A 23,524-nucleotide genomic window follows, 5' to 3' on the forward strand; every position below is an offset into this window, starting at 1 on the left:
AAAGAAAGGCAAAAAAGAAAGGTTCTAATGAGGAAGACAGCAGGCAAGCAAGCGTGGGCACTGAACACCTTGGGGGCAGTCTCAGGGAGTGAGGGACGGCAGAAGGTGGGACTGTCGTGCAGACTGGAAAGGAACCATGGAGACCAGCAGATGGGAAGAAGAAGGGAGGGCATTTGGGGCTGGGGAATGGCCTGGAGAAGGTGGGACTGTCAGCCCAGCAGATGGGAAGGAGAAGGGAGGGCATTTGGGGCTGGGGAATGGCCTGGAAAAGAGAGTCTTGGGCAAAGAGGGCAGGGTGACTGAATCCAAGAATACCAGGGAGTCAGGTGAAAAAGGAAGGAAGCAGCTTTTATTGTCGATGAATCTCCAGTTGGCCTCTCTGCCCTGTGAGCTGAACCCCAAATATCTTTGACCAGATACATTACCTCTGTCTGATTAGTTCAACTGAATTTCTGAGCCTTTATTTGTATTGTTAAATATGGAGCCTCCGACAATCTCTTCTGATGGCCAGGATCCTTCTTTGTTGGTTCAGCTGACGTTAGGGGCACACATTTCACTTGTAATGAGTTTTCAAAGTTTAACAAGCCCAGGTTTGTAGGAGGGGTTAGAATAGAGCAGGGGATAGCAGCAGGGGGGCTGTGGCTACACCATGACCTTGTCCAAACAGCCCATGACCAAAAGAACTTCAGACACAAGATGCTCAGGACTTCCTGAGCCTGAGCTCTGACATTTTTACGGCCACTGCTCTCTCCTAACCAGGGGTCCTCAGCGTCCCACCGCTGCAGCATCCTCCTAATCACTCATCCCACCGCTGCAGCATCCTCCTCTTCACTCACACCCCTACAGCCCAGTCCTCTTCTAGTCCTGTCTCTTCCTAGATTAGAATATGAAAGTCGGAGTATTCTACTGTGTCAAAGCTGTAAGTGGTGCTTGGAAAAGAGCAAGTGCTCAAAAGGAGCCTGGTCACTGGTTCTGGCCACAAGAAGTTCCATCCCAAGTTTAAGATGTCTGAAGATCAAATATCTACCCTAACCTAAAACTTTAGAGACTCTGAGACTCGGATTCGTTAAGAGAACTGAATTCCTTCTGTTCCTAAGGCCTCCAGAGGCACAAAACTGCTGGGAACCTCAGTTTTTCATCTTTCAAATGAGGGTAAGAACTCGTTAAACATGAAATTGCTTCAGAAATCGGTTTACAAAGTTACCAGACTTGAGATCACGGCTGGCTCTTGATTCTGTTTTCTACCTACTGTTTTGGTTCTACTATTTCGACTTCCTTCTAGAAAGCTAGGGATAAGAAGCAAGATGAGGCTGGGGTTGTTTCCTTTCTTTTGGCACTTTATTTCTAGGCTTGTAGACTTTGCACTTGAATCTTTTCCCTTCTTCCTAAGGACTTTGCCTACAGCAGAGGATTGGGAATGCAATTGGACAAGATGGCGCAATGGTCTAGGCAACTAAGCATCAAGAAGAGACATCATGAGTGAACTGAGTAAAGAGCATATTTTCCCACTACTTCCTTCATTTTCATAAAAATCTTTCTCAAGACAGGTAAGTGTAAGAAACATTAACTCTGGTCCAACCACTCTATAAAGCGGTTTTGAATTGGGGTGTAAAAAAATTGTAACTACAATGTTCACTCTCTTTGACCAATAGGCATATGGGATTCAAAGGTCCCACAGACACTCAAAGATTCACAGTAGCACTTTTGGGGATGGCAAAGAACTGGGAACAAAGTAGATGTCCATCAACTGGACGATGGGTAAGGAAATTGTGCTACATGATGTAAAATACCAATTAATGTACTTTATCAGACAAATATGGGAAAACTCGTACTGAACTGATGCATAAGGAAGAAAGCAGAACTGGGGGAACAATATACACTATAAATGGGGGGGAAAGAAATGAAACCCAATGCTATATAACTAGATGATCACCAAGCTTGTTTGGTTTCAAAGAGGTAAGACAAGCTCCCTTATATTTCCAGAAATGGGAGACTATTGAATTTGCTATCAGACTTGATTTATGTGTCAGTTTTGTTGAACAGCAATTTTTCCTTTCTTTTTTATTCTTCATTGTGGCTCTCTAAGGGAAGAGAGAAAAGGATATATTTGAAAATGCTAAACATATATATATATATATATATATGGCTATCAACAAGTTTTTTTCCCCAATAATAGTAATGACTATTACATTTTTAAAGGCTTCATAGCAAATTTTTAATAAATCTTGGTCCAACTAACTGTATTGGCAATCCTTCATTTCCTTTAATCTACTCCACCCCCAAATTTCCTTCAGCTTTCTTGTTTGTAATTCCCCTTGTTTCTCTTAAGAGTAACAAAACATCTTTCTGATATGTCTCTTGTTCTACAGCTTCAATCTATTTTAGTACCAAAAACCCTTGTCAATTATTAGCTGAAAATTCTGAAGCAAGAATTCTCTGATTGTCACTAGCTTTCTTATTCAGCTAATCTCACTCTAATCTAAATTCTGAGTCTCACCACCTCATTCAGCCTCTGTGGGGGTTTGAGGAAAAGAATAATGGATCATAACCTCTCCTACAACCATATCTCAAAGCTATTTCTTTCTTTCTTTTCTTACCCACTACAATGCACCTGCAGGAACAAAATTGCTTAATTGCCTGCTATGGCTGATCTGTGTAAAAGTTCTTCCACTCCTTCTCCCTACTGAAAACCAGAAATTTCCCTCCCAGCTTTTCCTCTGGAAAGAAGACTGAAAAGAACCCCTCGTATACTTTTTCAGTTTCTTTGGCCAGGTCTGCTGGGATTACTATACTACACTAATCCTAAAATTTGTGTTCATGGGCCATTTTAACAACCAATAATTTTTACAGTGTCCTCTGATACAGAGTTTGGATTTACAAGCCCAGTTTACACCACAAAGTAGGGAATGGCTTTTCTAGAAGTCATTTTAAGGAACCATTTAAATAGAAAACTGAGAGTGGGCTTAAAACAGAGATACAGTGACCCCAGAGTGCTTCTCCCCTCCCCCCTAGAAAATGGAAAGTCAGCGGAAGGCACTTGTTTTTGACCTTACTGGTCTGGGATCGGAGCCAGAGTACAGTAATATCTCAAGAAACCTGAGAAGTTTGAGTGGGGAGGAGTGGGAAAAGAAAGAAATGGGAGAGGCTGGAGGTATCAGAAGCACTTAAGCCAGGGACACTGCAAGAAGCTAGCCTTGGGGCGTGGGGGGAGTCCACAGACAATACACTCATTCTCTCCCCACTTAAAAGCTGGAAAGCAGGAAGATCCTTGGGGGTGTGTCTTCTGGTCATCAATAAAACAGCAAAAGAGTAAAGATATGGGGGGGACAACACCAGCCTTTGGAGGGGTTCTTCCCCCCATTTCTCCCTGGGAATAGAAAGTTACAGCAGAACAACGGGGGATCTTCTGCCATCTTTCTGGACTTCCTCTGTGGCTATGGCGTCAAAGTCTTGTCAGAGCCCCCAGGATGCCCCATCCTCCATCAATGGCCCAACAATGAAAACTAAGACTATTCTGGGACCCTTGCTGAGTTTCATTAGGCCCAGAATTGCCCTAAGTCAGCATTCTCTGGGTGTACAACCACCTTAGGGAATGCTCTCCGAGGTGATGAGCTGCATTTCACTAGGTCAAAGGATCTTCAAGATCTCCCTTTTCCACAGGAAGGAACCGAGCCTCAGAGGTGCGAATTCACTAAAACAGGATCTCACAGGGTCCATTGTTTAGCACAGAAGCTGGCACACAGTAAGTGCTTCATAAGTGCTTGATGTCTGACAGGCTCTCACTGTCTCCTGCCACCCTCCTTGCCTGGCCCCGGGGACTGGCCCTGCCTGGGATGCCTCCGTGGCCTCAAGGCCTCGGGCCTGGCCTTCTGACTCCAAGGCCAGCATCCTGCCTTCTCTGCCTCTTTCTTGGAGCCCTGTTCGTCACCACAGGGCCCGCCTCTCCCAGGCTGCCTCCCGGGAATCCCCAAGGCCCCGGGGAGGATGGGCCATCCACCGGTCCTCTGGAGGCTGACCTGCCTTCCCTTTCCAGATGAGCCCGCTCCGTTTTACAGATCCCCAGTGAAGTTTCCCGAGAGAATGGAAACTCGGGGAGGGCAGGAAGCCTTCCCCTTCTGCAGGGAGCAGGACAGTCTCAGGTCATCCCAGGAGCTTCTTAGTGAAGACTTAAGCTGAATTAGCTCGCCCCGCGTGCCCATGGGCAGCTTTGGGAGGGAGCCCAGGGCCGTGAGGGCGAGCAAACAGCGAGGAGGGCAGTGCCCCCTTCTCAGGACGGCCTCCCCTTTGTGCCGGGGTTGTTTCTGGGAGGAGGAGGAGGGTGCCCGGGGCCTGGGGGAGGGGTGCACGAGGAGACCCCAGGAGAGGCAGAGATGCCAGGGTGGGTCAGAAGGCCAGGCCCCCATTCTGGCTCCGCGCCCGGGGTCCCCTGGAAGGCCATCCACCCCCTTCTGCAGAGAAACGCTCTCGGTCCGCGCCGGTTCCGCCTAAGGCTAGAAGGCAGAACGCAGGCACTTACTGAGAGCCCCGGAGAGCCGGCACCGAGCTCGGTGACCCCCAGACAAGTCTCCCCCTCCCCCTCCTCACAGCTGAGGAGACTGAGGCTCAGAGGCCTTTGCCAAGTCACCAACCACCAGGAGTCCGAGGACAGACCGGACTGGCTCCCTCCCCATCCCCTGCGCCCGCCGCCGCATGTCCCCGTTCGGCCCGGAAGCGGGGCCCAATTCCTCGCCGCTCGGAGGCCCTGGGGTCGGTCACCTGGAAGGCTTCCCTGGCCGGGAAGTTTCCCCGAGACCCCGTCGGGCAGGCGCGGCGCCCGGGGGCTGCGGGACGCAGGCCGGCCAGGGCGCCCCTCGGCTGGCTCTGGCTCCAGGCGGGGGAGGGGGCGTGGGGCGGCCGGCTGGCAGGGGCAGCACCTGGATGAACCCCAGCGGGGGGGGGGGGCTGCGCGGGGCCTGGCCCGGAGTCTCGCCTCCGTGACCCCTCAAGGTCTTTTGGAATCCCCTGGATTCCAGGCTGGTCCCCACTCGTGCTCGGGCGGGGGGGGGGGGGGGAGCTCTCGCTGGCGGCTCCCCCGGGGCCGCCCGCCCCCGCCCAGAGGCGATCAGCGCCCGCCCGAGGCGCGGATGAAGGGCCAGCCGGGGCTGCGGGCACGGCTCCGGCGGGGCGGCGGGGGCGGGCGGGGGCGTCCCGTCCCCCGGCGCAGCGCGGCGCCCGGGACCTCGGGGAACGCCCCCACCGCTGCCGCCCGCCGAGCCGGCCGAGCGGCCCCCGCTTTCTGCCCCCTCCCGCCCCGGGGCCGCCGCACCAAGTTTCCGCGCCCGCTCTCCCCCCAGGCGGGGCTCGAGCTCCCCGGCCGGCCCGCCTTACCTTGGTGAGCTGGGCGATCTTCTTGCACATTTTCACGTGGATGTCCTGCGGGGGCTCCTCCCGGGAGCCATTGGCCGCCCCGGCCTGGGGGATCTTGCCGTTCGGAGCAGAAGCCATGGGGCCGGGGGCTGAGCCCAGCGCGGGGGCGCGGGGGCGCGGAGAGGGCTCTGCTGCAGTCCCGCCGCCGGCTGCCCGGGCGATCCTCGGGGACCCGCGCCCCCAGCTGTCTCCGCTCCGCTCCCGCGCCTCTGCGGATCACCGCGCGCCGGGCGCACCCCCGCCCCAGCAGCCGCTGGGAATTCGGGGGAAAGCTGCGGAGCCCGGGGAGCTGCGACCTGCCCGGCCCGGCCGGAGGCAGGCTCCCCGGGCGCGGAGATGGGCACCGGAGGGCCCGGCGATCCGAAGGCAGAGGCCCCCCCGGGCCGCGGGATCGCCTCTGCCCTCCGGGCTCCGATCCCGGGGAAGGAAGGACCACTCCCCCCGCCGAGCGGGCCGGGGCTCCCGCGGCACGCCGGGCTCGGCCGCAGTCCCGGGGGCTGAGCTAGCGAGGGTCACCTCCGCCGCGGGAGGGGGACGGGAGGGGCCGCGGAGGGGGAGCTGGGGCGCGCAGGGCCGCGGGGACCGCGGAGCGGCTGCGGCAGCGCTGCCCGTGCCACGGGCGGGAGAGCCGGGAGGGGGGCGCCGGGCGACGGACAGCCCCCCAGTGGCGGAACCTCGGGCAGCCTCACCTCGGGGCGGGTAGCCAGAAAGGCGGGACGCAGGCGGGGAGCGGCGGAGCGGAGCCCCGAGCCGGCTCCGAGCATCCCCTCCACGCCCACCTCGCGGAAAAGCTCCCGGGGGCTGCGGGAGTTTCCCCTCGGGCGGGCCGAGACGGGGAGTCCGGGAAGAACAAAGAGAGGGAGGGGGGACTGAGGACGGAATAAAGAGGGAGATGGAGGCAAAGAACCCGGCGGCTCGGGGGCGGCTCGGGGCGGCTCGGGGGCGGCTCGGGGGCGGCTCGGGGCGGCTCGGGGCTGCTTGGGTGGATGCGGGGGCTGCTCGGGGCTGCTCGGGTAGATGCGGGGGCTGTTAGGGTGGATGCGGGCCGGCCGGAGTCAGGAAGCCTTCTTTCTGAGTTCACATCTGGCCTCGGGCGCTAGCTGTTTGACCCTGGGCAAGTCACTAATCCCTGCTTGCCTCAGTTTCCTCGTCTGTAAAATGAGCTGGGGAAGGAAATGGCCAACCACTCCAGTATCTTTGCCAAGAAAAACCCAAGTGGAATCATCAAGAGTCAGACGGGACTGAACTCTTTGGCCCGGGAGGAAACCGAGACCTTCTCGCCCCGATTCTCTCAGTTCTTTTCAAGTTCTCTTTTCATTACTTTGGGAGGAGAGATTCCAGGAAAGGGGAATCAGCCTCAGGTTTTTGTTTGTTTGTTTGTTTGTTTGTTTTTTAATTAAACTGTTTTATTTACAAAACATAGGCATGGGTAATTTTTCAACACTGATCCTTGCAAAGCTTTCTGTTTTGTTCTCCTTGCCCCCATTCCCTCCCCTAACTAGCAGATAGTCCAAATATCAATATATGTTAAAATACATGTCAAATTCAATATTTGTATACATATTTATAGTTATCTTGCTGAACACGAAAAATCGGGTGAAGATGGGGAAAAAAACTGAAAGAAAACAGAATTCAAGCAAACAAGAAGAGAGAGAAGGAGAATGCTGCGGTCCACGCTCACTTCCCACAGCTCTCTCTGGGTGAAGAAGCCTCTCTCCATCACCACTGGAAATGGCCTGAATCACCTCATTGTTGAAGAGAGCCACTTCCATCAGAATTGCTCCTAGTATAATCTTGTTGTTGCCAGGTACAATGTTCTCCCGATTCTGCTTGCTTCCCTCAGCATCAGGCTCTCTTGCCTCTCTGTATTCATCCTGCTGGTCATTTCTTACAGAACAATAATATTTCATAACATTCACAATTTGTTCAGCCATTCTCCAATTGATGGGCATCCACGTAGCTTCCAGTTTCTGGCCACTCCAAAAAGAGCCGCCACAAACACTTTTGCACATGTGGGTCCCTTTCCCTCCTTTAAGATCTCTTTGGGACACAGGCCCAGTAGAAACCATCAGTCTCATTTTTAATGCAGATCTTTCAGTGGTTTCAGATAGCTGATGTTAGAGGAAGTAATAGATACCTGATCAATTTTTAATAAAGTATAAATAATAAAGTCATCAATAATAAAGTGTGCCTGGTTAATATTTAATGTTACACACTGCCATATAGAAAGTGCTTTCTTCAACTTACTTTGTTGTATTAAATGACTTTATTGTATTAAACATTATTGTGTGCCCACTATCACTCAGAATATGAATACTGTGCAGTTTCTACGTCCATCACTTAGATGAGTCATAGGTTTTTTCTAAATAATAACAGATCAAAATTCCCTTAGGGCATTTTTTGAACAGTATCTTGCACTGTCCTGCATACTTATTTTTTGACCTGTTCTGAGTTCATGGTTAGAAACGTAGACACACACACATCCACACATGGTTAAGATTGGTGTCTGGCCTCAAGAAGTTTAAAGTCTAATAACAATAATAAGACAAGTATATAAAATGGACTACAAGTGCTTAAGAAAAGGCTAAAAAATAAAGTACCATTTATGTGTGTGGTTTGAAGGGGGTTTTTTGATCAAGACTTCTGATTTCTATCTCTTTATCCTCTGATTGCATTGCGCTTTATTTATACTTTTCCAATTAATTTTATTATTTTCTAATTTATATAATAATCAATTTCTTAGCTTTCATTTCTAGATAGTGATGTCCTAGAGAGGATGAATTTTCTCTCCCTCTCTCTATTCATTTATTTATAGCTCATAAAACTTAGAATAGTTATTTCCCAAGGAAGATTATTAATAAATATTTGCTTAATTCAATTATTCATGTTTTTAAAGGATCTAATTTTATTATCCTTTGATAATTTAACAAATTAAATATTTACTAAAACAAAAAGAAACCACCTGATTTCAAACCAGATAAGACAACTCCCTCTATAAATGAAATGTAATTGATAGCCTTAAAAAATGTCTGAGAGGTTAAGTGACTTTGTTCCATGGGAACTTTTGAGTCATAAAAAGAGCTTTGCAATTTCCCCAGAACAGTTTAATCACACTCTGGGTTCTCCAGCTCAACTCTGGACTCAGCTCATTGTCCATTTATACTATTTAAGTCAGATTTATATGTTGATGGAAAAAAAAAGGATAGATTGTCATCATCTGATAAGTAAACATTTTTCATCCACTTAGTGTTTCCTAAATTGATATTCAGACCAACTTTTGAATGATCATAGATCTCCCAGAAGATTCTGCAGTGGTTCCAGGCTTGATCAAACTTGAATAACCTGTAAAAAATAGAGCATCTGGAGTGCTTCAGCATTGAAGAGAAATACTCTCCAACCTATTCCAATGTGAATCTCCTTCACAGTGCCAAATACCTTGGGTATGTCTACATCTGATAGTTATGATCAAAGTGGAACTGAACAGAGAAAGTGCTAATGCCATCTCTGTTATGGACTTCCAACCCTACTATCATTATTTTTCTAATAATAAAAAATAAGAGTTCATTATTTGTATGGCACTGAAATACCAACAAAGCATTTTCCTTATTTAAGGTAGGTTGCACTAATATGGTCATATGCAATTTTTTTTTTTAACACAGGAACTTTTTTTACACAAGACAATTCTACAGTGGGACAAATTAGCCTTTTCTTTGCTCCTTACTTTATGGCAGCTGGTCTTCTGCTTCCATGATTTAATTCCCAATGCCTCAATCTATTAGATTCTCATGAATGGCTCTTCCATTCCACCTCGGCTAAAGCCAGCAATGGTCAGACCTTTGACTCTGCCTTTGCCCACAAGCATTCCATTTCCATCTTAATATCTTATCATTTCATATTCCCCAGTGTCTTAGGATCCCTAACCCTGTTCTTCAGCCTTATCATGTTTTTCAATTCCTCTTCTGCCTTAGTTGTTTCTCAGGATATCATCTCTCCACTAGTTATACTGGCTTCCTTTCTTTATCTCAAATTCTTGGTAAAATCACTTCAACACTACACAAAACTTTACTTTCCAAACCCTTGCTCCCTTGTGAAAACTATAAACACCAGCTGCTTCCATTTCTCTTCTCTTCCATTTTTAAGCCCTTTGCAATCTGGCTTCCTTTAATCTTTAGTCAAAACTGTTCCAAAGTCAGCAATGATCTCATAATGACCAAATCTAATGGCCTTTTATCCATCCTCATCCTTCTTGACCTCTCTGAACAGCTGACAGCTTCTCACCTTTTCCTCCTTGTATGAGAGAGAGATAGACAGAGACAGAGAAAGACAGAGAGAGATAGAGACAGAGAGACAGACAGAGACAGAGACAAAGAGGGTCTTATCTAGTTCTCTTTTTCTAACTGTCCTTTCTCAGTTCCCTTTGCTGGATCTCCAGAGATCATGTCTACTACCCAGTAGCTCTGTCTGGACCCTTTTATCTTTCCCCTCTATAAGATCTCATCAGATCTCATTAAGTTTAATTATCTCCCTATGCAGATCATGCCCAGATTTAGCTATCCAGTCACAATCTTGATCCTATTTTACTACATTAACTATCTTTTATTCATATCAAATGTTTCATAGGTATCTCAAACTTGAAATGTTAAAACATCCCCTATTATCTTTTTCCTCAAACTCTCCCTTCTTCCCAACTTCCTTATTATCCTCCAAGTTTCCCAAATCTTTCCAGCCACCCAGGGGCTCACAATCTTACTGATTCAATCTGTTGTCAAGTCCTGTCATTTCTCCCTCCACATCTCTCCTATAAACCTTTCTTCTCTCCATTTACATAGCTACAAGCCTAGTATGGACTCTCATCACCTCTCTCCTGAACTACTGCAATAGTCTTTTTCCCTATTAAAGACATTATTTGGCCAAAAGACATGCATTTCCCCCTGCATTTTCCCATATATAAATGTGTGTGTGTGTGTGTGTGTGTGTGTGTGTGTATATATACACATACATATGTGGATATATAGCTGTATACACACATATAATATCCTACCCCTTACTTTTTCCTATTGTACCATTCATACTCAGATTACTCTTTAGACTCAAAATTTTTTTTCATTTTATTTTTCACGAACCATTTATTTTTTCTCCCTTCCAGCTCCCCAATTTAAAGGAAAAAAAAAAACAACCTTGCAACAAGTATTTGTAGTGAAGCATGTTCCATGTTAAAAATGTGTATCTCATTGTTTTTTTTTTTTTTTTTAATTTTTAAATTTTTTATTTTATTTTATAATTATAACATTTTTTGACAGTACATATGCATGGGTAATTTTTTACAACATTATCCCTTGCACTTACTTCTATTCAGATTTTTTCCCTTCCTCCCCCAACCCCCTCCCCCAGATGGCAAGCAGTCTTATATATGTTAAATATATTACAGTAAATTTAGATACAATATATGTGTGTAGAACCGAATTTTTTGTTGCACAGGAAGAATTGGATTCAGAAGGTAAAAATAACAGTTTACATTCATTTCCCAGTGTGTGTATCTCATTGTTGGTGGAATTGTGAATACATCCAGCCATTCTGCAGAGCACTTTGGAAGTAGGCTCAAAAAGTTATCAAACTGTGCATACCCTTTGAACCAGCAGTGTTACTACTGGGCATCTATCCCAAAGAGATCTTAAAGAAAGGAAAGGGTCTTGTATGTGCAAGAATGTCTGTGGCAGCCCTCTTTGTGGTGGCCAGAAACTGGAAACTGAGTGGATGCCCATCAGTGGGAGGAATGGCTGAATAAATTGTGGTATATGAATGTTATGGAATATTATTGTTCTGTAAGAAATGACCAACAGGAGGATTTCAGAAAGACCTGGAGAGACTTACATGAACTGATGCTGAGTGAAATGAGCAGGACTAAGAGATCGTTGAAGACTTCAACAATTCTATATGATGATCAATTCTGATGGACGTGGCTTTCTTCAACAATGAGATGAACCAAATCAGCTCCAATAGAGCAGGAATGAACTGAAGCAGCTACACCCAGGGAAAGAACTCTGGGAGATGACTATGAACCACTACATGGAATTCCCAATCCCCCTATTTTGTCCGCCTGCATTTTGGATTTCCTTCACAGGCTAATTGTTCACTATTTCAAAGTCCAATTCTTTTTGTACAGCAAAACAACTATTTAGACATGTATACATATATCGTATTTAATTTATATTTTAACATATTAAACATGTATTGGTCAACCTGCCATTTGGGGGAAATGAGAGGAAAAATTGGAACAAAAGGTTTGGCAGTTGTCAATGCTGTAAAATTACCCATGGATATATCTGGTAAATAATAACTATAATTAATAAAAAAAATAAAAATGTGTATCTCATTCTGCATCATGGATCTATTAGCTCTACCAAGGGCGGGGGTAGTCCATTATTCGCCCTCTGGAATCATGGCTGGGTCATGAATGGCTTCTGATGAGTCTCCCTGCCTCCAGTCTCTCCCTCCTCCAATCCATCCTCTACTTAGTTTTCAGTGATTTTCTAAAGTCTGAGCTGGTCAGCTCCTTACTTGGCAAATAGCAGTGGTTCCCCCCTACCTCCCGGATCCAACATAAAATACGCTTGACACTTACTGTCCTTTACAACCTTACCATTCCTGTCTCCCTACACTTTATCCCGTACTCCAGGATCCAGTTGCACCGGCTTCTTTACTGAAGCAATGGCCATTCCTATGGCTGGACAAACTCCCCTTTCTCCTCCTAGCGTCCTTGGCTTTCTTCAAGACCCAACTGAAATTTCCCCTTGTTAGGAGGACTTTTCTCCTTGCCTGCTGTCTCCCCTACCAGTGCCTTCCTTCCTGAGATTACAGCCTTTCCATCTGTTCTACATTATGCTGTATATACCAATTATTGGTAAGTCATCTCCCCATTGGACATTAGACATCAGAGCGTGAGTTTCTTGAGGGCAAAGACCAGATGTTTGGCCCCTTTGGTTCCTGGCACGTGGTCTCCCTGCTTCTTAACCCACTGGCCTGTATTTATTTTGCCCAGACTCCACGTGCCTCCTGAACGGAGGCCAGGATGCCTCCCTTTTTTGTGTTTCTCAGGTGCCTGGCCCACAGCAAGCACTAAGTGTTTAGAGAAGGAGGGACGGACTCACTTTGGAGGCTCCTGTTCCCCAACCTCACTGACTGATAATGATCTGAGAGCACTCACCATTTTCCCAGTAGTCTTTTTGGCTTACTGTGCTTTCATGAGCAGCACAAGGGGAGTTGACCATAACTTATGTTCCCGGTTGCTATGGGGACCGACAAAGCTGAAGGTCATTTTGCATTTTTGCTTCCTGAGGAGTCATGATCAGTGAATGTTTTTACTTGACCGCCAGCCTGCCAAAGAGGAACTTCTCTGCACGGGAGCTAGGCTGGGGCTCAGGAGGCAGACAAAGTCAGTTCTTGTGACTATGAGCAGTTCCCAACATGTAGAACTTGTTAGATAGGATGTTCCCCTGACACAGTCTTCCAGAATTTGGCATTTCTAGCACACCATAGTGAGGACTGGAGAAACCATAGGTCTCAGGGATAATCGCAATGAGATGTTAACTGGGACAGTGGCTAGCTAGCCTGATAGTCTTGAAGGGCCAGTTCGAGTCCTGCATCTGAAACACCCTAGCTGGGTAACTGTGGGCAAATCACAACTTCTCAGTGGCCTAGGCAACACACTAAAATGCTGAATTACAGACAGTTTCAATCTCTATTGGTCAGAGGGAGTTTCTTTCTCTATGAAAGACCAATGAACTCAAAGGTTCGTTCCCTAACTCTACAATTTAACATGCATTTATAATTTTATATCACATATCTTCTGCACAGTATACTTTACAAATATATTTATAAAACTATTTTCAAAAGTTCAATGAGAATGAGCAAATCAGCCTGGCTCTTTAAACATTTTCTAACAAGGAATTCATATTGACACCTTAAAATTTGTTTAATTTTATTTTAATTCTATTCTAGTATAGAATTAATCGTTGGACCTGGGAAAGGTCTTTATTTCTCCCAAGTAATTTACATTCTGAAAGATTCATCACTTCTCTATCTGGTTATCCACCAGGTGATAAATTTTTGTGATTGTAAGAACTCAGATGATCCCTAGATAAAATATAAAATAATTGCTCTGTATATTTCACTGCTGATAGGAATACTCATATTTAAACTGAAAATGAGTCAAAGTCAAAAGAGTGTAGATAGGGTCAATCATTATGAATTCAGATTTTTTTTAAAGTATGTTTTTGCTTTTGTTAATTGAATTAGATTGTTAACCCATTTAACAATTCAATAAACAAATTGTTGAATTATTTAGTGAATAATGTAACCTACTCAGTAGATTAGTATAATAACCACCATATTAATATAGAGATTTACACTACAAAGCTCCTTCCTCATGTCCTATGAAGGACATTTAGGGCCTCTCCTGAGCCTTGTCTAGCCACTGGACACAGCTGGCTCTGGAGGAAACAGTGAGGTCAGTGACCTTACACAAATCCCTCACTCAAATCCAATTCACTTGCCAGTCATGGCATTCCCACCCTGATGGCAACAAGGGACAAGCAACAACAATCACCTATGAGACAAGTAGTACAAGTGATGTTCCCATCTACAGATGAGGAAAATAGTTTTAGAGAGGCAAAATGATTTGCCCCAGATCAGACAAAATAAATGATGACATGAACTAGACCCCAGGTCTTTTGATTCTCATACAATCCCATTTAAATATGGGTTTTTATAGAATATCTTTTTTTTCCTTTTAAAAATTATGCCTCCTCTTTAAAGCCATTAATGCCTCTTTCTACCAATGATCTGTTGATAGATTCTAACATTGTAAACAGGAAATATAGCTTTAAAAGAATTTATTTTTCCCCTTTGAGACCATTTGCAAGAGTGTAAACTAGGATACAAGCACTTTTTTCTTAGGTAATAGCTACTGAAATGCAGGTTCCCAACCAGTAGCAAAGCACTTGGCAAAATGCTAGAGACAAATTGGACAATTCCTATAAATAGGGTAGAAAAAGTGGATGGTGGATAGCTTGGGCTTGGCTGGGTGTGCCCCCTCGAGGGCCTTTGAAGCCTGCCCAGGATGCCCCCATCACCTGGGTGATTGTCTGCCTGCATCTCTGGAAATAGCAAGACGGATACCGTTGCCCCTTTCTCCCCGCTTTCCACTGTGCTGCATTCAGAGGGTGAAGGGACTGAGTCACCCATGAATTGAACTGGAAGGGGGGGTGATCTTTCCTTTTCCTTTTAGCCTAGCTCTAAGAAATGGGGAGAGGGATGTTTCTGTTCTGAGCTGTTGGTCTCCTGCTACAGATGCCCAACATGAGTGTCTCAGGGTGGGGGAGTTCCAGAGTCAGGGATCTTGGAGCTCGTCAGCCAATCCAGCATGGAAACATTGAGAAGCCCCCAGGGTGCCTGGGACTTGGGTTGGAGAGGTGTTTTGTGCTTGGAACCGGGCCCCTGCTCTATGGGAACTGAGCCAAACTCAGATTGAGGAGTTCAAAGAAGAGAAACGTAAAAGGGGAGAAATAGTATGTCCTCCTCACACTGAAAGAGCAATGATGTACGATTGTGACTTCAAAGTGTGTCAAAGCTAATCTTACTGTTAGTGGTTAAACAGAACTGTAGTGGAAGGGACCCTCCTACAGTGGAGGAACATCACTGGTGGGGGCAGTCTAGCTTCCTATTTCCCTCAAGGTAGCAAAGATCCCTGAGGGAGGAGTGGCCTTCGAGGCAATGGAGACATAGTGGCCTGTGTTACAATTACATGCAATAAGGTTTAGGGAGTCAGACAATTCTGCATGGAGTTCAAATTAAGAAATCCAAGCTAAAAGTCCCTGGGAGTCATTTGTCTATCCCAAGCTGGCATAGGTAGACAGAGGGGTCTGTGGGGTTCGGATCTAGCCCAAAGCCTGCTGCAGGGAGCCTTGCAGTGCCCACAGACTGAAAAAGGACCCAGGCTGGGCACAGGGGCTCACACAGAACCTGGGGAGCGCTAAGTTTCAGGTGACAGATCCAGGACAACCCGAGGAGGGGAAGTGAGCCTCGTGGTAGAAAGTGGTCCAGGGCTGGAGGCCATATCCCAGGCAAGAATCGAGCCCAGAGGCCCAAAGGCAGGGTCTCAATTCTGGCCCAGTCTGAAGCCTGCTCTTAAAATGCTGAGGCTCCTGCTGAAACAGGGACAAGCACGTTATCCAAGGGTGATCCATATGGTCAGGGATTTGTAGAACCCAGAGACTCAGAAACAGAGATGGAAGAAGAGAAAATGGCAAACACTGGAGAGGCCAGAGGAAAACAGTGATGAATTCGGGATGGGATTGTGAACCGACCATTCTGGAGAGCAACTGGGAACTAAGTGCAAAAAGTCACTAAACCTCCTGCTCTTTGAACCAGAGACACAGCTGCCAAAGAAATCAGAAAGAGGAAAAGGCCCTGCATGCACAAAAGCACTCATAGCCGCTCTTTGTGTGGTTGCAAAGAATTGGCAACTGAGGGAGTATCCATTAAACAGTCAGTGCCAGAACAAATTATGGAATATAACGTGATGGGATAGTCTTGTCTTTTGAGAAATGATTAAGATTGAATTCAGAGAAACAGGGGAAGACCCAAATGACCTGATACAAAGTGAAGTGAGCATTTATACAAAAGACGACAACTTTGGAAAGATAAACAACTCTGAAAGACTTGAGCTCTGATGAACACCAAAACCAACCACAATTCTAGAGCTTTCCTGAAGACAGTCTGCCTACCTGCATGGAGAGAGAGGATGGATTCAGATGATGGACTCAGTACAAATGGAGACATTTTTTGACATGGCCCATGAAGGAATTCATTTTGCTTGACCACACATGCTTGTAACAGATTTTGTTTTTCTTGCTTTCTCAATGGAATTGAGCTGGTTTGGGAAGGAAAAAATATGGACCTGAAAAAATATAAAATTTTAAAATCAATGGTTGAATAAGCAAAGAGCCCCTTCATTGAAACTACGTTAAAGTTTAGTTCATGAAGTTAATGTATAAGTTCTCCATGGAAATAATGTACATCACTTATTAAGTTTCTTTTATAAAGTTATAGCTGCTCTATCTTAACTCAAGTTCTTTTATACCTTTAATTGTCCTACCCACTGGAGGATTAACTGTTAATCTTGTCTTCAGTGATGAACTAAATAGTAATTTTAAAAGTCTTCTCTCTTCTTTCTCCTTTTTCTTTTCCTCCTTCCCCTCTGCTTTTCTTTTCCTACTCCTCTTCCTTCTCCTCCTCCTCCTCTTCCTCCTCCTTTTTCTTCTCCTCTCTCTTTCTCTCTCTCTCTCTCTCTCTCTCTCTCTCTCTCTCTCTCTCTCTCTCTTTCTCTCTCTCTCTCTCTCTTTTTGCATTGCTCTGTCAGAAAACTAAAATTAATATTGTGAAAACTATATGTTTTCACTGAGTGGTTTATACTTTGTTTCTCCCTAGCATTTTTGACATAATTTCTGATGTAGATCACCTTAACATTTCACTTTAACACGACTTAATTAGATGAGTTCTTTGTCATTCCCAGTTGAATATTATTGAATCTTTACATTTATAGAAAAACGAATATTTCAAAGACAGCAGCACAATTTATTCTTTACATATTCTTAACTTTTTTCTTGTATAATAAATTTTGTTTCTCCAACTATGTTTGTTAAGTCCATGAGATCTAGAAAATAAATTTTTTTCTACTAAGATATGAAAACTGAGTGTCCAATTGCTAGGATTTATTATGATGAGATCAATAAATCAATCAGTAACTACCTATTAAATGTTCACAATGTACCAGGCATTGTACCAGTCCCTTGGGATGATACAAAACTATTAATAAATGTGTCCTTGCCTTCAGGGAATTTACATATTATCATGTACATATTGCACAATATTAATAAATACACATAAGGTAAATACAAGGCAATTTGGGGAAGGTAAGGCACTCATCATTTAAAGGGATCAGAAAGATTTCATGTAGAAGATGAAATCTGAGGTGAATTTTGGAGGATACTAGGGACTCTAAAACGTAGGACTTAAGGAAAAGGTTCATTTCAGGCATGAGACAAAGCTTTGGATATGAGAGATTACTTTTTCCTCCCCAAAATATTAGGATCAAGAGTGCAAAAATAATATTGTTAATTAAATTCAAGACAAAGGTCTTTCTTTTTTCTCATAAAAATAATAAAACCACAAAAAAAATTTTTTAAGGAGGAAAAAAAAAAACTATTAAAGATCATAGTCACCAAAAGTTGTAGTGAGACTGACCTCTGGTGGCCACAGGCTTCACACTACCAAGTTAGGAAATAGTCTTGCAAGTTAAGCAATGTGGAAGTAAAGAATTCCTTTAGCAATTCCACGTCCAGGGCCCTATCCATTCATTCTATTACCGGACCTCTCAATAACATATGGGGAAATGATTAAGATCCGAAAAGATCTTGACAGGTTAGAGCTCTGAGATGAATCTAATAAGATGAAAAACAATAGGGACAAATGTTAAGTCTTAGATTTGGGAGCAATCCTCCTCCACTCTCCCTGCTCGATCAAATTCAGAATTACAAGATCAGAGAGTCCTGGCTAGGAATTAGCTCTCTGAAAAAAATTCAGATGTTTTTGTACTCAGCAGACTCAATGAGAATCAGCCATGATCCTCAAGGAACCCGAAAGGCTAATTTACACTGCATTGAGAAGCATAGTGTCTAGAAAGGAGCAACGAGAGAGCTGTTCTTCTCTGTCCCAGTCATCTCATCTCTAGAGTATTAGAATTCTGGGTGTATTTTTAAATAAACATTGCCAAACTGAAGTACAAGGAAGAGAGAGTAATCAACAAAAAGGGCCTTTAGAACTTATTCCATGAGTATCATTTGATAGAACTAGAAACATTTCAACTGGAGAAGATATTTAAGGAAGCTGTTTTCAAGTATTTGAAAGGCTGTCATGTGAAAAGGGGATTCAACGTGCTCTGGTAAATATGAGAAAGCTTAAGAGCAATGGGTAAAGCTGAAGGAGCAGATTAATCTTTTCTTTAAAGAAAAATGTTCTACCAATTAAAGCTGTACTAGAGTAGAGTAAGTTCCCTCTTTCCCACGTTGGTCTTTCAATAAAGGTTATAGTTTATAGAGGGAATGAGTGTTCAGATATAGATAGGACTAGATGGTCTTTGGCATCAGGACTTCTGCTTCTGATGGAACATTATATGGGGAGCACGTGGTTAAGCAGCAGCTCTTCTCAAAATCATCTGGGGTTTTAGTGGACAAACTCAGTATTTCGGTAGCGTGAGACAGCAGCCAAAGATGTTATTTTATGTTAAAGGAAATGAGGGGCTCCTTTCATGCATTTTGCCCTCATTACAACTCACCTGAATTCTTGTCTTCAGGTCCAGACAGCACAGCTAGAAGAACGTTGGCAAGACAAAGAAAGGTTCAGAGGACAAGCAGGATGACTTAGTCCGTGATGTCCGAGGGGAGGAGGGGCATGGGACAGGCATCCCTGCCATGCCATAGAGAGGAGGTCCGGCTGTGGCCCCAGAGGGAAAACCCAGCAGCAACAGGTGGGAATTGTGAAGGAGTCAATTTGGTCAGGCCATTGGGAGAAGCTGCTAACAGTTAGCACTGTCCAAAGTGGAAAGGGCTTGGGGAGGCTGGCGGTCTCCCTTGGAGGCCTTCCGGCAGAGGTCTATTGTATTACAGATTCCTTAGTGGATGGGCTGGCCTTAGGGACTAGCTAAGGCCCTCCAGCTTTCCCATTCTTCAGTTCTGTGAGTTCAACATAGGTGAACTTCCAGGTCCAGCCCAATTAGAACACTTCTAAGTTCGTGAATGCTGGAAGTGGAAAGAACTCATCATGGATTATCAGAATTGAAAGGCAAAAGAGAGCAATCACCTCCTAAGGATCCTGTAAAGCTGGAAGTGACCCTAGAGACCACTAAATCCACTCTTCCCTAGTGCAGATGAGGGAAAGGCCCAGAGGTTCTGACTTCTCAGGGATAGAAAGTTAAATTTTCTTGGGAATTCCCCAGAATTTCACAAAATGATCACCAGGACAGACTTGGCTAAGGACCCAGCGGCACAGCTAGGACTTGAAGCTAGGCTCCCAGACCGCTGGTCTACTGTTCTTTCCGCTGCACTGTTCACTTTATCTTCCTTCACAGCAACAAAGTTCCCTATACGCGTGTTAAATCAAAATATTTGGATGGATATGTGCATGTGTGAAAGAGCCATGAAAACCATGTGAAACAAATGAAAGAGAATGCTTTTTGGGGGTCAACATTTATCTTCTCTTCCTTTTTATACACAAGGAAGCTTATGACCAGATCAAGTAATTTAAGCATGGCTACTAGCAACTTATAAAAACGTCAGGCTTTCTGCCTTCCTAAGTGTTTCATCAGGCTTTCACCTTACTGCCTCACATGCAGAGGCAGTCCCTGCGGTTGAATTATTAATTAATTTATATAATCATATATTTATTTATATAATTATTATATATTAATTTGTTTATATATTAATTCATTATTAATTCATATGATTTCAGTCTTGAGAATATTTTAATATTTAATAGTTTCAGAAAAGTAAAGGTTTAATTCTGATTCACCAGGTGTATTAATTGATTTAAAAACAAAATTTGAGCCTGTGACTCAGTTTAATTAAAAAGGAAGGTACTTTTCCTTTGGACTAGCGGGGAGATTTGTGATTTTATCGGTGTGGGGGCTCCCTCTGGGAAATCTCCCCCGCAGATACTGCCATAGTAAGGAGCCCCGAAATCCCACCTGGACGCCCAGGATTTATTATCTTTGGGGTACGCTGCTGCAATCTTCTCGCCGAGCATCTGATTGCAACTTTTGCTTTGATATTCATGACAGAAATCAGTCTATATTTTTCCTCCCTTGTTTTAAGTATAAAAGCCGTATTTGTGTCAGGAATTCTGTAGGAGTCCTTAAACTTCTAAAATATCTAATTTATGCAGGATTGAGTTGCTCCGTAAGTGTGGGGCAGAATTTGTAAATCCGCCCGTCCCTGGGGACTATTTTTCGGGAGCTCCTTTTCGAAAACAGAGCTGTTTAAGGACTGGACTCCCCTTCTGTTCATCTGGATGGGTCACATTTTGGCAAGCACTCCCCGCCCCTTGGCGGTCAGTGTCAGTCAGCCAGTCGTTCGAACCCAGGGCCTCCCGGAAAGGCTTCCAGCCTCTCCCCCGCGCGGACGGCGCGCTCCTCCCTCCTTTTCTGGGGTCTGGAGCACTCGTGGTTTTCTTACTGACAGGACCCGAGAGGCCCGGAGCTCTGCTGAGAGCGGAGGGGCGCCGGGGGGAAGTTGGGGTGGGATGGGGGTGGGGATTGCAAGCAGCGGGGCGGCCCCCAGTTCGAATGCTACCTAAGACGTTCCCCTGGAACCTCAGTGTTCTCAGCTACGGGGCTTGGGAGTAGAGGCGGAGCCTAGCGGACAAGCTGTGTAACTTTATCTTTGTTATTGTTGCCATTATTCGAGGCTGGCCCCTCCCAAAGCCCCAGGAACCTTCAGCGGCTGGGCCAGTCAGTTAACCAGCACTTATTAGGCGCCTGCTGAGTGCAGGTTTAGTCTGGCGCCAGCTTCTCCGGACCCACCACCACTACTCTCCGTTATCCCGAACAGCGAGAGTCGGGATTTTCGCTCTCTTAAGCCGCCTCCGGGGTCGACGCCCACTCAGGGCCCACCTCCTTCCCCTCCGTCTTTTTAGGATAGAAGCTGGTTCCCATGGAAATATCAGCCAGAGAAACGACTGAGCATGCGCAAGGGCCTCTACGCATACTCCGTGATCCGGTCCGGTACGTCTCCCGCCCGGCACTCTTCTCGCGAGATTAGGTTCGAGTGCGGGAAGAATTTGAAATTTGGAGGTTTGGGCGTGGCGGGAGCAGCGGCTTGGCGCTTCCCCGACCCAGTGAGGGAGTGTTGAGTGTGTGATCCCGAGAGGATCGGAGAGCTACGGGAGTGGGAAGCAAGGCTGCCGCCATGGGGGCTGAGAAGAAGTTACTGCAGATAAAGGAGGCCTTTCAGCTGGCCCAGCTGCCGCACCAGAACCACGCCAAGCTGGCGGCCGCCTTGAACCGGACTTACGGCACGGTAAGCGCGGGGTCCGAGGCTTGGACTCGAGGGGGCGCCGGGAGCGAGGCTGCGGCCTGGACAATAGGGGGCGCCGGGGAGCGATCGTGGGGACCGAGGCCTGGACAGCAGGGGGCGCCGGGGAGCGAGCGCGGGGACTGAGATCCGGACACTAGGGGGCGCCGGGGAGCGAGCGCGGGGCTCCCGTGGGGAGCACTCTTGGGAAAGGGACTGTTTCTACAAGAATGTTTTCGGTTGATAATGTGTAATTTGTCAGGGCTTCATTTCACCCGCTGAAGAGAGCAGACAGGATTCCCAGGGACAAAGGCTGGCCTCGGTTTCCTCAGTAAAATGGGGGGAGGTGGGTTCTGGGTCCCCCCCAAATCCCCTGCAGCTCTAGCTCTGACGCTGTGGATTTCTTCAGCCATTTTTCTGGCTCTCTTGGTTCTCGGTGTAGTATTTTGGGCGCAGCCCTTTGCCCCAGAGGTGTTTGTAGGTTTTCTGTGGGGATTTCCTGAGAGGATGCTGAAGCTCAGTGAAATTCACAAGTGAAACTTCAAAACCGGGGGCTTGGGCCTGGGAGGATGCTTCCAGATCTACAGCTGTGGTTCTCTACTGTTATTGGAATGGGGTGTGGCTGTGGGAAGGGATGGATGATAATCCAGTAGTGAATATCTCTATGGAAAAGGTTTTTTGTTTGTTTTTTTATGGTCATAGCTTTTTTATTTTACAAAATCCATGCAAAGAGAGGTCTCACCCTTCATCCTTGCAAAAGCTTGCACTCCAAATTTTTCTCACATCCCAGACAGCAAGTAATATAGGTAAAACCTGCGCAGTACTTCTACACATTCATCATGCTGCAGCCCAAGAAAAATCAGATCAAAAAGGAAAAAAATGATCAAGAAAACAACAGATAAGGTGAAAATGCTATGTCCCCACCGTCCTCTTTGGGAGCAGATGGCTCTCTCCATCACAAGACCATTAGAACTGGCTTGAATCATCTCATTGGTGAAAACAGCCACGTCCATCAGTCTGTCATCGCCTAATCTTGTTGCTGTGTACAGCGTTCTCTCATTTCTCTCAGCATCAGTGAGTGTAAGTCTCAGTGGAAGATGATTTTGAAAGGAAAGGATAGCTGCTTACTTTACAGTCCTGTACTGCAGTTGAGAGCTCCGGGCATTATTAGGGCTTGGGTTTCAATCTGCCCTCTGACACATAGAAGCTTCCTGGCCCTCACAAGACCCTTTACTTCTCAGCCCCCAGCCCCCCCTCCCCCAGTCAGTACCATTATTAGTTTGCCAGTTTATGGCATTTCAGGTCAAGACATCTACAGATTGCTTTACCAGATGCTTTCATCCTAACTCAGTGAGGTGGAGCAAGTCTGCTTTTCAGAGATTAGGAAATTTTGTTATAGAGAGATTGTGACTTTGCCAACCCAATAAGTATTGTGGCTGAGACCCAAACGCCCCAGATAAGGTTCCATGGTACTACACTACCAATTGTGGCTAAATGGATATGGCCGGCAAATGGCATCACCGAAAATAATTTTGATCAAGTGGGGTTGTCTTTGTGTTCCTCATAATGGAGGACAGCTTCTCTATTGGGTACTTTCCCCAAAAGTACAGTAGTCCCTGGATAAATTCAGGGATTTAGAAGGATCACAACCAACCAAACAGGAATCAAGTACCAGAGTACTAGTATACAGTGGAGTACGGAGTATGATATACTTGAAAATCCGTCCTTTTTTGATTCAGTGAACTTGTCCATGGGAGGGATAATCAGTATCCTTTTTGATAAAAGTATAAATGTTGAAATTTCATGGGCCAAGTGCCAACTCTTTGAGATATTGCTTCTAAAACCTGGATTTAAATTTTTTTATTGGATGGTTATTATTATTTATTTTACATTTACATTTACATATTAATTAAACATTATATTATATATTATAATAATATTAATAATATATAGAACATATTATATTAATATAATAAATGTTATTATATTAATAA

General features: G+C 45.5%; 2 protein-coding genes across 5 annotated transcripts in view; one reads left to right on the forward strand and one right to left on the reverse strand.

Annotated features, from left to right (window-relative positions):
* FAM184B (family with sequence similarity 184 member B) overlaps nucleotides 1-5,616 on the reverse strand; it is a 63,279-nt gene extending 57,663 nt beyond the window's left edge. For all 3 annotated transcript variants that reach the window (XM_074274193.1, XM_074274191.1, XM_074274194.1), the window contains exon 1: nucleotides 5,368-5,616. In XM_074274193.1, the coding sequence (XP_074130294.1) occupies nucleotides 5,368-5,484 (117 nt within the window). In that variant the 5' untranslated portion in view covers nucleotides 5,485-5,616. The remainder of the gene's footprint in view (nucleotides 1-5,367) is intronic.
* Nucleotides 5,617-20,819: 15,203 nt separating this feature from the next.
* NCAPG (non-SMC condensin I complex subunit G) overlaps nucleotides 20,820-23,524 on the forward strand; it is a 34,162-nt gene continuing 31,457 nt past the window's right edge. The window contains exon 1 of one of the 2 annotated variants that reach the window (XM_074272372.1): nucleotides 20,820-21,536. In XM_074272372.1, coding sequence (XP_074128473.1) covers nucleotides 21,426-21,536 — 111 coding nt within the window. In that variant the 5' untranslated portion in view covers nucleotides 20,820-21,425. The remainder of the gene's footprint in view (nucleotides 21,537-23,524) is intronic. The other variant, XM_074272371.1, reaches the window with a different exon arrangement.

The sequence above is a fragment of the Sminthopsis crassicaudata genome, chromosome 6 (assembly GCF_048593235.1).
Source record: "Sminthopsis crassicaudata isolate SCR6 chromosome 6, ASM4859323v1, whole genome shotgun sequence".
Lineage (NCBI taxonomy): Eukaryota > Metazoa > Chordata > Mammalia > Dasyuromorphia > Dasyuridae > Sminthopsis > Sminthopsis crassicaudata.